The sequence below is a fragment of the Oryzias latipes genome, chromosome 9 (assembly GCF_053564925.1).
Source record: "Oryzias latipes strain Hd-rR chromosome 9, Olatipes_Hd-rR_3.1".
NCBI lineage: Eukaryota > Metazoa > Chordata > Actinopteri > Beloniformes > Adrianichthyidae > Oryzias > Oryzias latipes.
In genome coordinates this window covers 22,913,154-22,926,638 of record NC_136245.1, presented here as the reverse complement: position 1 = coordinate 22,926,638, position 13,485 = coordinate 22,913,154, and the positions used below count along the sequence as shown (strand labels likewise).

Here is a 13,485-nt window from a genome sequence, read left to right as displayed (position 1 = left end):
TAACTGCTGTGATGCTCGGTTTCCACACAGACAGGCTGGACTTTGTGTCTGCATGAGCGTGTGCTGGTGTCTTCAGCTATTTAATGGTAATTCTGCTTTGCTTGGCAGGCGTCCATGTTGAAGGTGTGTTTTGTTTGCGTGGGTTGCACCTCTCATCAGTTTCCTGTACAGATTTATTACCTGGCCTCGTTTTCCTCTCCCCTGATTCGCAAGTGAAAAGGTCTGTGTTGTGGCCCTGGATCAGCTGGTCAAATTCAAAGTTTGCAACCAATCCGAGCAAAAGCATGTCACCCTCTGCTGCTGACTGGCTGATTTAAACGGCGCCCGAGTCACATGATTCAGTAGAGGTCAAGTGAAAGTGCTGCCAACTTTACTGAGAACCTTTTTTCTATTTCCAGTCATCACACCAGGAAGTTAATTCTCTTTGATGTTGCAACAGTTTAAGATTTCTTCTCAGTTTACATCTCAGTTGGGATTTTGCTGTATGTTTAAACCAGCACACACAGCACACGCATGATCCTATGGCAACGTCATGAGCCTCCAAGCTGTTCTGGTCTCAGTGATGGAAAAATAAATCTGTCTGTCGTAAAATTTGGCAGTGAAAGTAAAATAGAACTTGGGATCGCGTCATGACATTTACTCAGCACTGAGCTTGACGGTGTGGTGACAGACGGCTCTCCTGAGTGTTTGCTCAGCATGACTGACTGTGTCTGGCTGTGTCTCCTCATTTAAAACAAAAAAAGAAGTTATTTCCCTCTACTTTCTTCTGCTTCTTTAATGTCAATTTTTTTTGCCACCGTTACTCCCAGCTGTCTTATCGTCTCCTCTGGACAGGATTCAAACCCGGCTCCTGATTGCTCCACTTTACCATAGTTTTCTCTTTGTTAGTCAGCAGGAATGCGAGGAATGACCTGCACACAGCCTGGCCCTTTCCCACCCAGCTCGTATTTGCCCATTTTTAGGCATATCCAAACGTGGATTCCTTTTATTTTTCTTTCTTTCCTCAGTGTCATCCACGACTCTCATTACACCCCCCCCTTTTCTTCTCGTCTATTATTTTTCCAGTCCTCTCAGAGCTCTTCCTCATCTTAACTATTCTTTTCAGTCAGCTCAGCACTCACAGTGCCCACAAATTACAGTATACATAAGAATCCCTCTGAGCCCGCGTAGTTCCAGCTGCATACTTTGTCAAACCACAGCCAGGCCTCAAAACTCCAAGCCCTCTTCATTTCTTGTGACAGCCTCCTCCTCCCCATCCTTCTGTCTGTGTCCGACCACGAGGCACATCAGCTCCTCTTTCAGCCCGACGGCACGCAGGGCTTCAGTTTAACGTCTACATCATGTAGGCGGCAGCTCACAAACAGCGGTTTGTGTCACTCATTTCTGCACGTGCTGACAGGTTCAAACTGTTGACCGGAGCAGAAGAGTTCTCTCTGCGGAACAGAAGAGGGCTCCCTTCGCCCAGCTGTGCTCCGAGCTGTCACTACCTTTGAACGTGTGCGGCTTGTGCTTCTATACAGTCTCTAATTACTCTGGAGGGGGGGGATAAGCGCGGCTTTTATCTTGAGCGGCCTTTCAGCTGTCTGAGAAGCAAAAACACCTAAATAATGGGTTTACCCAGAGAACTGAGCACCGGCTGTTGATGTTTCTCATCCTCACCTCTTTGCTCAGTTACCTGCCTTTGCTCAAACCTGGTGATCGTTTTATAAATGACCTCTCCGTCCTCCATTCGTGTTTCCGTATCACATCTCTAGCAGTAAGAAAAAGAGTGAAAATTACCTAAGAAAACTGCCTCACTTCATGCTTGATTTGCAAGCTGAGGAAGAACAGTTGTTCCTTTGAAGAAAACCTAATTACAGAAAGTAAAAGACCCAGTTTATTATCTTGTAGATGTTGAACATATGAATGATCTGTGTACAAATGTACAATTATTTTCTAATCACTCGGATGAAACTATGATCTAGAAACCCACTCGGATGAAAATTGTGTTTTTAACATGTTCTTGTATCATTTTTCGGATGATGCAGGACAAGTACATATATATATAGAGAGAGAGAGCGAGAGGAGTAAGCTAAAAAGTGCATTTCTTAGTATTTCTTTATTCAAGTTGCTGTAAATCGGGAGCACCCAAAAATGTTTTTAATGAACTTACAGGTACAGGTTTTTTGATTTTGGTAAAAACAGCATAATCATAATTAAAAGACGCCTGGGAACGCTCTAAAAAAAAAATGATCGGAGTGCGACTTTAAGTGACCAAAACGTCTGCATAGATCCTGCAAAGTTCATCGAGTGATTTGCGCTCACACATTGTTCATGTTTGTCTTCATGGTGCAGCTGGATGGAACGGTGGATCTGGACGAGAGGCACCTCATCCGTTCAGCCATCAGAGAACTGAGGAGGAGGGAGATTGAGGACCTGGAGGCGTCTCTGGCCAGCAAAAGATTTCGACCCACGCGCCTTAATCCACAGGAAGATAAAGAGAACCTGCACAGGTGGAGCCACACACACATATAGAAGTGTTTGGGGGACAATGTTCCATAAATCAAATGAAGTGGAGATGCTAAGGAAACACAAAATCCAGATGCACCATTCCTGAACTCCTGGAGGACAAATCCCTTAAAGGACAGCTGCGTGCAACTTTCCGTTATCAATCTTCTGTTTTTTATATTTGAAAATATATTTTCCCCCATTAACTCCTCTTGAAAATAGCCATCGTAGTGATGAAATGGTTTATGGACTTTTCTTAGCCTTTTCTATATTTTACCACTTTTTAAACAACTCCCAATCAGCAAAGATGAACTGATAGCATTGCTGTAATGCTGAGCTCCTGCTTAGTGCACGCAAATCTTTGCTGTCAAACACTTTAAAAACAGAACTAACATTAATTTAAAAGATAAAATTTACTTTTTCATACAGTTTTGTTAGTATAATTTATAAATGGAGAGCTGAGCTGCAATTGTGAAAGCAAAGCCCAACTTTTTTATGAAGATGGGAAGATTCTGAACCCTTCCCTTTTCTAGAGCAGATTCCCCTTCACCCTCAGGTGACGTGATTTACAAAAATGGAAGATGCTTAACCAAAGCACACCCTCTGTTGCACATGCAATGCATGCATTTCTACGCTGAAAGTTGCATTAGGCCTTCAGCGTTGGAAACTGTTGCTCACATTAGGGGTGTTTTTGTTATCGAGGTTTCACTCTAGCATCAGTAAAGGAAACGTTTTCTGTTTTGTCCTTGATGGTGCCATGAAACGACTCTCATTGTCTCTGCCTTCCAGTTCAGAATCGAACGAGAACTTGGACACCCTGTCTGAACAACTGCAGTCAATCCAGGATATAGATGAACTAACAAAAATGGTAAATATTAAAATGCACATAGTTGCATCAACCATAGAAAAAAAAAAATCTTTTTTTTTTTCATTTGGTATAATCACTTTGTAGCTCCGCTCTTCCAGCAAGTATGAGGAGCGGAAAATGATTCGAGCGTCCATCAGACGGATCCGGGACCAGCAGCTTCAAGGTGAAATGTTCCCTTCCATTCAATCGGGCACAGCTCGTCTAACAGAGATTAAACTTTATAACAGTAAATAAGACATGTATAAGTGTACCAGGGCAGAAAACCATTACCATTGAATCCTTTTTTTACTGAACCATTTTTGCTTATCAGTCTCACTTAAGTTAATAAGCTGTAAACTGAAATATTTAAGCATACACATGATAAAAGATAAAGCAGAGCCATTTTGCCATCAGGACGGCTTGTAAACCCTGATATAGGTTGTTAAAAAAAACTTTCAGCTCATTATAGATTAGATTTTGAAAGAAAAACCTAGATTTTTTTACTTTACTTTAGTGTGTTGACCATAAAAAACGTGTTTTCACCTTTTATAGCTATTACCACCTCTGCACCTACAATGCTGGATCAGATATAACATTCTTGCCATTACTTAGCGCTGTCTGTTCTGGGTGAGGCGTCTATCATTCTGCAGTCTTGTAATGCATCAGCTGTGTAAAAAACTTTTTTTTTAACCCTCACACTTGAGGCTGTTTGTTAGATGTGTTCTTGCTGTAAACATAAATCCTTTCCCTTATGTCTCTATGTATTTTAGGACAAACAGAACGTGATATAACCTCTGATCGCCACTTGGAGCCTGAGAGTGTGGAGTCCCAGAGCAGCAAGGGGACCAGGGTGAGAATATCACAGTTTATTTTTAAGCTGATCCTTAAAACTGAGAAAAATAAAATAAAACACTTGTGTTCATATTTGCTTCTGCTGACAAAAAGAATCAAGGTACAGACCAATTTTTTTTTTACTTTTACAAACATCTGTAACTGCTGTGGTTTGCCTGCTCCCACAGTAAGAATGTAGAAAACAACAACACTGTTTTTTTTTTGAGTTATGACTGCGGCCTTACTCTGCAAACGCACACAGCAACAAAACACGGGCCTCTGTAGCCACAAAGTCAGGAATGTGTGTTGTTTTCCAGCCCCCATGCAGGTTTCTCCAAAAATGAGCAGAAAGATTTGCTTTGACACTGGTGTTTAGTGAAGGCAGTAAATAGTTGTTGTCAGGGGAAATGTCACACAGATCCTTCCACATGTGTCTGAACCCTTCTTCAATGGCTTTGTTCACATCTTTCACAGTTGCCCTCTAGCGGCTGTTTGGCAGATAACTACTGTCTTGTGCAAAGACATTAGGTATTATTGTGTGGGTTTTTTATGAGACAGATGTTATCTTATCTGCTATTTTCCCCTTTTGTTTTCTTTTCTGATGAATTCATCTAGTAGACATGACTCTGCTAAGGAAAATGGGTTCATTTTTTCTGTGCTCAGTCACTGTAGTTGTCGTCTGCATTGTGACGCGTTTTAGTAAAGTAAGAAATTTTATCAATTGTGAGGATGAACCAGAAGAAGATTTCCAGGCCAACATGATTGGAAAGAGTTTCATTGGTCTAAAGATATTTTACATCCATACAACGGAGTTTTGGGGTCACTAAAACAAATTAAAAAAAAATGTATGAGAATAAAGTTGTAAAATTATAAGAAAAAAGTTTTAAAGGAAAAATGTTAAAAATCTATGAGAAAAGTTGTAATTTTGGTTATATAAGCCTCCATTCACATTACCCAACCTCCATCCACAATCATCTTCTGAAGAATCCTGCAAATGCTTTTCAATGTCCTGATGCTTATAATAAAACAAAAATACTTATTTCCTTATTTATGACACCAATGCTGAAGTGACCGCTCACAATGCAGGAGCCTAGGTTCTTTTGTTTTACTTTTTCCCCCATAATATCACAACCTAATTTTCTTAATTTTTTATTTTTATGGAGGCACTAATGCTCCGTTGTAGATCCAAATATTGTCATATTTCTTGAATATTTCTTTAATTTTTAGTTTCAGCTAAAACGTTGGTGCATCCCTGATCAATTATTGTTACACTTATTTAAAAACCAGCAAGTTTCCCACACTAGTGGCCCAGTAAATGGATAAAACGACAGAGCGTAGAGTACCATTGTTGTCGCAGCTTTTATTCTTCTCAGGATGTCGGCCAAACAGGATGACACACTCAAGCCACTCTGCCTCCTCTTGGAGTAGGACGACTGAATCACACTGTGGTTGGGATCTTTGGCCCCCAGCTGTGGCCTACTAATCTTGTCTATGCTGGAATGGGGATGTGGCCAAAAACAACATCAGCTGGCAGCAGCGGGGGCTCCCTGCTCTCACATCAGAGCGGTGGATCTCTTTGAGCTCCTTTTCATTTTTCCTCTGGATGATGGTGGTCCTCGATAGCCCTCCACATCAGACAGACACAGCAGAAGCATGCATGATGGTTGCAGACGGTTTTACTCACTAGATAAATGAGGCAATTGAGATAAAACTAAAGGCATGCATTTTGATACTGAAAGTCCCAACCCAATCATCTTTTGATCTATTGTAAAAGTTTTCTCAGTGGTCTTTTATTCATGACTCTGCTGTTTTTATGCTAAAGTAAAAAAAAAAGTTTTCTAGGTCATATGTTCTGAAGAACAACAGTACTTCTTCAGTAATTGGCGGAACTGTTGGCGCGGAGTAAGCCTGCCCTGACTTCCCATTATCCCTTTGTTTACACTCTCTCCACTATCCCCAAGCTAACATTAGCAGTGCAACAAAAATGGTGAGCAGTAGTGAAGCTATCCAGCTGTACAGTTTAGAGCCAGATACCAGATCGGACAAGGAAAACGAAGACGTTAATTACGGCTGCACGATATGAGGAAAACTTGCGATATTAGTGATTAATATTGTGATAACGATATAATTTGCGGTACATAAACAACAAAAATATCATTGCCTCATTTTATTATAATTAAAAAATTATACTCCAAATGACCCTCGTCGACTTAGGAGGCAAACATCTAACATAATAGGGCTCCATCTGATTGGTCAACAACGTGAAGGGGTCCATCCAAATGGTCAAATGAATAAAGGGATTTATTTAAATTGTTAAATGCTTGAAGTTGCCATAAGATGGTTTTAGCACATCAAAGGTAACCATTTATTGCAATTTTCGCTGTCTTTTGCAATATGGATATTGCTCAGCTTGATATTGCGATAACGATAAAGTTGCGGTATATTGTGCAGGCATAACGTTAATGGATCTATTTGTATGCAAGTGGATATATTAGAATGGAAGGGTGCAGCTTGTGGCCCACCCATTGTAGCCTCTACATCACAAGAAGAAGCTTTTTCCAACTGATTTTTTTTTCATCTGCTCCTGATTCACAATGATTAGAATAGAGAAATAATCAGAAATGCAATTTTATGCTTAATTTTCTTTATATATGTCCTCCATCATGAGAAAAACGTTACAAGAATGTGTTAAAAACTCCAAAAAAAACTATTTTCATCGAAGTGTGTTCTTAAATGAAATTTACTTCAGAGAAACCTTCTGCTCTTTTGGAGTAACTCAAGTTGTTGCAGCACCTAAGTGAATTTCTGTTTATTTATGGGTACGAAAGCAGCAGAAGTAAAAGGTCAAAACAGATGTATAATGTGTTTGTAGTTAATGTGTCAGCCAGGAAATCTATTAACCTGTAAAGAGGTGTGTGTTTGTGTGAGAAAGTAAAGATAATGAGTGAGAGCGAGTGTGATGGGGGTCAGATGCCTCTGGAGACAGAATGGGAGGGAGGGGAAGTCGAGGGAGTGGCCTGTTGGTATTGTGTGTGTGTGTGTGTGGTGTTTGTGGTGGCGCGAACGTTTTGTGTGTGAATGTGTATGATGTGGCTGAGGGAGTAAGGCGGCTGCAGAGCGGATGTCCTGACTCTGAGAGGGTAGCTACTGAGAGAGGAAGAGGGACAGTCTGTCTATTGAAGAAGGAGGTAAATGTTCCTCTGGTTTTCCAGCTGCTCCATCTCACAGATCACTTGCTACTGTTTATTTTTTTCTAAATTCTCTTTTCTTCATTGAAAAGTTTTTTTTCCTTCCGATTCTGCGCTTGTTTTTTGGCGTTTTGGAAAATGGGATGTCCTCACCTCTGTTTACATTTCAGGTTTGTGTACATAAAGGTTTATTGCTTTTTGGCTTTTATGATTCAAGCAAGGTAGTTAGTTACCTGTCTAAGGAAAGCATACGGCTCTATCTTCTGCAACAAACAGAAGATAGAGGGTAAAGCTTGCTGCTTACATTTTAATTTTAATTCATTGAGTCTGGATATTTGGATGCTGCCAAGCAGAGCTCAGGTAGGCTTCTGTTGGGCGCCTGTGCTGCCGCTAAACATTTCTGTTTAGCCGTGTATATGACTGAAAGGTCCTATCTGCACTTTTCTTTCCTTCCTTTCTTTTTAAATCTTTTTTTTTTTCTTTTCTTTTAAAGTAAATTTTATGTTGATTATTTCTATGATGTATTGTGATTTTAATGCATTTTTCTGTTTTGTGAAGCACCTTGAATTACTTTGTGTACAAATTGTGCTATACAAATAAATTTGCCTTGCCTTGCCTTGCCTTATGTTGCAAGAAGTGACCTATAAAAAAGAGCTGCTTAACCCCCTAAAACCAGGACTAGCTTTGGCAACAATTAGGGTTTAGCCGAGTTTAAAGTGTGCGGTGGGAAGAAGAAACAGCAGGAGAAGAAAAGAAAGAAAGACCAGAGAGCAAGGTTAGATAGGTATCTGATGATTTAGCAGAAAGTGGGACGAGAAGCCATGGGTCTCCTCAGTCCAGACTACGTGGGATTTCAAGATGATTGCTACCGTTTCGCAATTATTGGAGCCGTGCCGGGTTCGTGGTTCCTTGGGCTGCTGTAATGGAAAGTGAGCCACAGGGTTTAGAGTCTTCTCCTCCACGTGCCGGCATGGCAGAGTCTCAAATGCTCTGGCTTCAGCAGTGGTGCTATAATTGAAGACTGATGTAAAATGTGGGCCTCCTCAGTAGACCGATGTGGACTTGATCCCAGGTGTCTGCACCTCAGAGGAATCCCGCTGGCCCATGCTGCTCTGAGGTTAGGAGAGGATGGTCTGACACAAATGGACCAGATGTGACAAGTCCTTCATGTGTTGGAGAGGTGGGATAGTCCTGACTGCTGGGGCCAGAGGGAAGCCGCTAATGACAGCGTGGCGTTCAGTGGCAGGTCATCTTGTCTTGTCTCCATTACAATTTCCACTCTATCTTCCTGCTTCACAGTGAGAAGTGTGTTCCCTGTGGTTTACTGCGGATCCTGAAATGACAACTGCCTCTTGTGAAGCCAAGAATGGGGGGCCTGGTGAGGAAAGGACTCTTTAATTGAGTTTAAGGCTCAAACCCAATTAGATCCCCCTGTGACTCTTCGATTAAGTGACTGCACTGATGTGTCGGATATTTCACTATTGTTTCCTCTCCCCTTTGTTTGTGTTCTCCAACACACCAGACACTTTAATGACTCTTTAAAGGAGCTTTCGGTTTAATTACTGTGTCCCTCTGTGGTGTGGCACAATATCCTGGTGACATTTACAGTTTTCTTGAAGAAGTCAAGGAGACATTTTTATCACCTCCGAGTCTGCGGTTGTTTTTCTGCTCCTTTCGCAAAAGGCGCACAGTGGAAAAATTGACAAACGTGGATTTAAATAGCATTTCAGCTCCCCTTCTGCAGGCTAATGTTTCCTGGAGGATTTGAGCTCAAAAAATGTTTGCCCCGACATTAAAAATAAATGATGTGACCGATTTAATCACAGTTCTGAACCTGAGCTGCACATTCCTCTCTTCTGTTTATGCTGCTGTCTCCTGCAGTAGTGTCTGATTACGTTTTCTTCTCGGCGATTGAGCTGCTCTGACCTGTAATCTGCTCAAGGTGGGGAGAGTCCGAGCCAGCAGAGCAGAGAACCTTCACTTCTTTTACTTGTATTCAAATTTAGCCAGATGAACATCTCAGCTCTGATCACCCTCATCTGACCCATTGATTGAAGGTCTTTTTGAAGACGTATGAGCCTCATCCGTCATGACACCCGTCTCTTGTCTGGGATTGTTTACACTGGTAACTGTGATTGTGAAATGTTGTTCTGTGGCTGGGTGTGGAGTTTTCTTTTCTTGCCTGAAAGGGTTTGTATGTGTTGCCAAAAGCATTTTTGGAATAATAGACCTTAAATTAGGCAAAGCTCTTCTTAGTGTGGTTTTTCAGGATCCACCTACACTTGGATCTTTTCTCTCTTGGACTTTTCTTGACCCAGACGACTCGATTAATTGACAGATTATGTGGTGCTGTGCAGTTAATCCAGTGCCATCAAGTATAAAGGTTTTCCGACTATAATATCTTAAAGGTGTGTGCAGATGTGGTTCAGAGAGGGTGTGTGGAGGTGGGAGTGTGTGAGTTTGCAGACGGGATCATAAGAGAAACCTTATTTTTGCAGCTGAATCTCCTGTGGGGAAGCACAAGGTCAGGCAGTAGTCAGAGGTTCAACAGTAGTGTTATTATCTACGACTCTCCATCCCTTCAGCTTGACTCATTTTCCTCTCTCTCTCTATATCTTTATATATTTAAATATATGCCCAAAAGCTGCTGCTTGTCACTGTAGATCTTCTGATTCTGCTGTTTTTGGCTGGGGCCAATAGGCTGATATGATCAAGCCACAGAAAATATGAAGATGCAGATTCCACCTGATTCAGTCAAAGCAGTCTGTTAAAAAGTAGTGAGGCTCTGATGCACTGATTAAATCTGTTGTTTTTTTTGTACCTATTTACCCCAGGTATGCAGCAAAACAAAAAAAGTCTCCAGAGTTTCTAAATTCTGACCTAAAAATAAAACGAGTACACCGGAAACTTGATTTGAGTCGACAGTCGGATAAAAGATTTAACATTTGGTCACCTATTTAAAAGCGTTGACACCCTGCACTGAAGAGCTCTCATCATTGATTTTCTGCTCCGCAGGAGGCAGGGCGTGAGAAACAAGGAGAGCTGGAGTGCGTCAGATCTCAGATCCAGGAGCTAAAAAGCCAGCAGACACAACACAGCAGAGATCTGCAGAGCCAAGGTAAAAAACTGCTGCAAAGCACACGTCCAGCACAGACAAAACTGCATCAAAAATCAAATGTAACGACACAATAACCATCAAACGTCTCCTGTAAACCACAGTTAAATATTTTCTTTTTGCATTTTCGTTAGTGAGATTTATGTCTTGTAAAATGCTATGTTGTTTTTTTCCCCCCTCCTTTTAAAAAACCTTTTCATATTTTCCAAAGATTTTTTTGGTACTATTTCACTTTGCTTCGTTGAGCCTAAAGGAAAAAAAAAACTCTTAATTTATCTCTAAACACAAGTCCTCTCAAAAAGATTTGCACAAGTCTTTCCTAGTTAAAAAGGCGTTATTTTCTTTACAGGTTAATAAACGCAGCAACGTGCACACCCTCACACTTACGTGGTATTTTCCTATTAGGCTTTTAGCTTTTCTGAAATAAAAACCTGTATACACTAAAAACATTACTCTGAAGGTCAGGTTTGGGTTGGATTTAATAACGCACAGCCACAGTGGGGGCTTGTGTTTTCTGTACATGTGACTGCAGATAGGTTTTTCTGTTGGAAACTAAAGGAGCCGTTCTCCTCAGGTGGTGTTCAGGAGGTCATGTTAGTATGACTTCCTTTAATTTCCCACATTTAACTTTATTACGTGTTTGCAGTCTCTCACAGCTTCCAGACTGCCTTTTAAAGTGTTGAGTAATCAGTCAATAAGTATGAATTCAGGCTTTTAGGAAGATCTTTTTTTTTCTGAGTTGTTGCCAAAACTTCCTTTTGATTTGCCTTTAAAACACCACATTTATCTGTTCCTAGGTCTCCCTCATGCATATCTGCAACAGATCATAATAAATGTCATTCTGTGTGGCCTGCTTGGGCCTTGGCCTAATTCTCCGTCCTTCACAAAGATTGGGGGAGGGAACAGATGGAAACCCAGCAACCACACCTTTTGCTAAATAAAGCTAATATCATAACAGAGGCAAGGCTTTGTAGAGAAACATTCCACTGTTCCTGATTTATACCCACCTTACAATTTAAACTCAAGTGAAAAAATAGAATCGACCAACAGGAGACCACCATAGAAAATCAACATGGAAAGGTTATATTTAGGTGAATATCAGTCAACAAAGACTCTAAGGTTATGTGGTTGGGGTCAGACTGCATCGCCAATGTATTTCAAAAGGTTCTTTTTTTTAGTGAAGTGAAAGCAGAAGCAGAAAAAGGGAGGTGTAATTAAATGGTTGACGTCCAGACCTTTTGGTCTTAAAATAAAACCCATTCTGCTACAGTATAAACAAAAGAGTCTGTGTTGTAATACTTCGCCTCACTGACCCCTGGTCCAGTTGTGTTGCTATTAAATTATTTTACTAAACAATGAATCTGCAGGGACTCTCCTTTAAGGACAACCAGTTGAACACAGATTACTCAAAAGGGTTAATGAAAATTCCTGGTTACTGTGCCAGCCTTTAAAAGCCTTCAATCTGTTGAAAACAAGTCAGTCTGTAAATTCGGATAAACAAATTGCTCCACTACTGTCATGTGATGTGGTTGTCTGAATCGTGTGTAGATCAGTGCCATGGTGATGACGTTCAGGATGTCGGTGTTCGGGTTTAGCCACTTCTTTTGTCCCCGCATATTTTGTATCTCCATGAAATGTGGACGTCATCGCACAAACAGCACTGGATTTATGCCACTGGATAATCCTCTTGTGCTGCCACGATCTTCAGGGACTTTAAATATCTTGTTATTCTATCTTCTAAACTCAATACTGAAACAGTTGTGAAAAGTCACACAGCTAGGAAAAGAAAACATGTGCAATGAAAAGCTTTATTTGAAAAACTTTTTTTTAAAAATCATATACACGCTTTTGCACCTAGTTGTATAAATCAGAAAGCAATAGACACATTTTTTTTAAATCAATTGGATGCAAATTGGTATGGAAGCTACTTTATTAAAAAAGGATGAATAACTAATGATTTTAACATCTAAAATGTCCTAAATAAACTAAGGATATATCTTTTAATGTAAGAAAAGATTTACAGAAATGGACAAATGCAAGTTTTAGGAAAATATTTGCTGCTCTGCAGATGTTTTCCTCACTAAACATTTTGATGATTTCAGAAAAAAAGCAATTCCAAACCACATAGTTCACACAGTTGCACAGCATTGTAAATGCAACAGCTGGTGCAATAGACAACCACCTGTTACTGCTGACATTTTTAAACAAGCTTTATAATTAAAAAAAAAGGCTTCAAATTACTGATCTGCAAAAATGGATGAGGAATTTTCATTTGCATAGTTGCTGCTTCATGCCTCCTTGGATACTAAACACTTGTAAAGTTAACACAAGAAGTGACACAGTGCACTGGTTGAACAGGCCTGCATTATTTCCATTTTGGCATTAACTTCAGTGAGGCTCATACCTATCACGAGTTGGGATTTTGTTATTTTTTTTTTTTTGTTTTTAATATTTGCCACATTTTCAGTATTAATAAATTACAGGGTGTTTTTTTTAAGCCACTGAAACAAAGTCAGGAGGAGCTTCTGTTGACTGGTTCACTTAAAGTCCATTTGGTCAGTGCCTCACTGAAGTGTATAAATAAAGCCTTTGGTTGTCCTTTCTTTATGTTTTCTGGCAGCACACTGGCCTCCATAGCTATTTCGAAGCAGAAAACAACTCTTTCATTATAAAGCAGCGATGGGGATTTTCCCATAATTCCCTAACAATCAAAACAACAGCCTCCCTATGGCAAACGCATGAACAATAACGTGAGAGTCCAAACTCACTTTGGTTACTCCTGTAATTGGGTTTGGGGTGAGTGCATCATTAGAAATAGACACTGCAGTCCAAAGGGGCATTTACTGTGTCACATGTGAGAATGACAGCAACAGTTTGTCCTAATTGCCTATTAAAATTACAGTTTTGTTTTGACCCAATCCCAATTTAACCACCGTCTTATTTAAGCAACAACTTTCAGCCTTTTTTATTTTCTTGTGCCAAGTTTATTCATCTTCTTGTTAACAGGTATTTTATCT

At 40.3% G+C, this 13,485-nt stretch overlaps 1 protein-coding gene across 1 annotated transcript in view; it reads left to right on the top strand.

The window, feature by feature from the left end:
* The window catches only part of smtnb (smoothelin b), a 43,511-nt gene that overhangs the window by 10,541 nt on the left and 19,485 nt on the right, over nucleotides 1–13,485 (top strand). Inside the window, 5 exon segments of the mRNA XM_011479128.4 lie at nucleotides 2,335–2,492; nucleotides 3,277–3,355; nucleotides 3,440–3,518; nucleotides 4,105–4,184; nucleotides 10,369–10,471. Of these exon segments, the coding sequence (XP_011477430.2) occupies nucleotides 2,335–2,492; nucleotides 3,277–3,355; nucleotides 3,440–3,518; nucleotides 4,105–4,184; nucleotides 10,369–10,471 (499 nt within the window).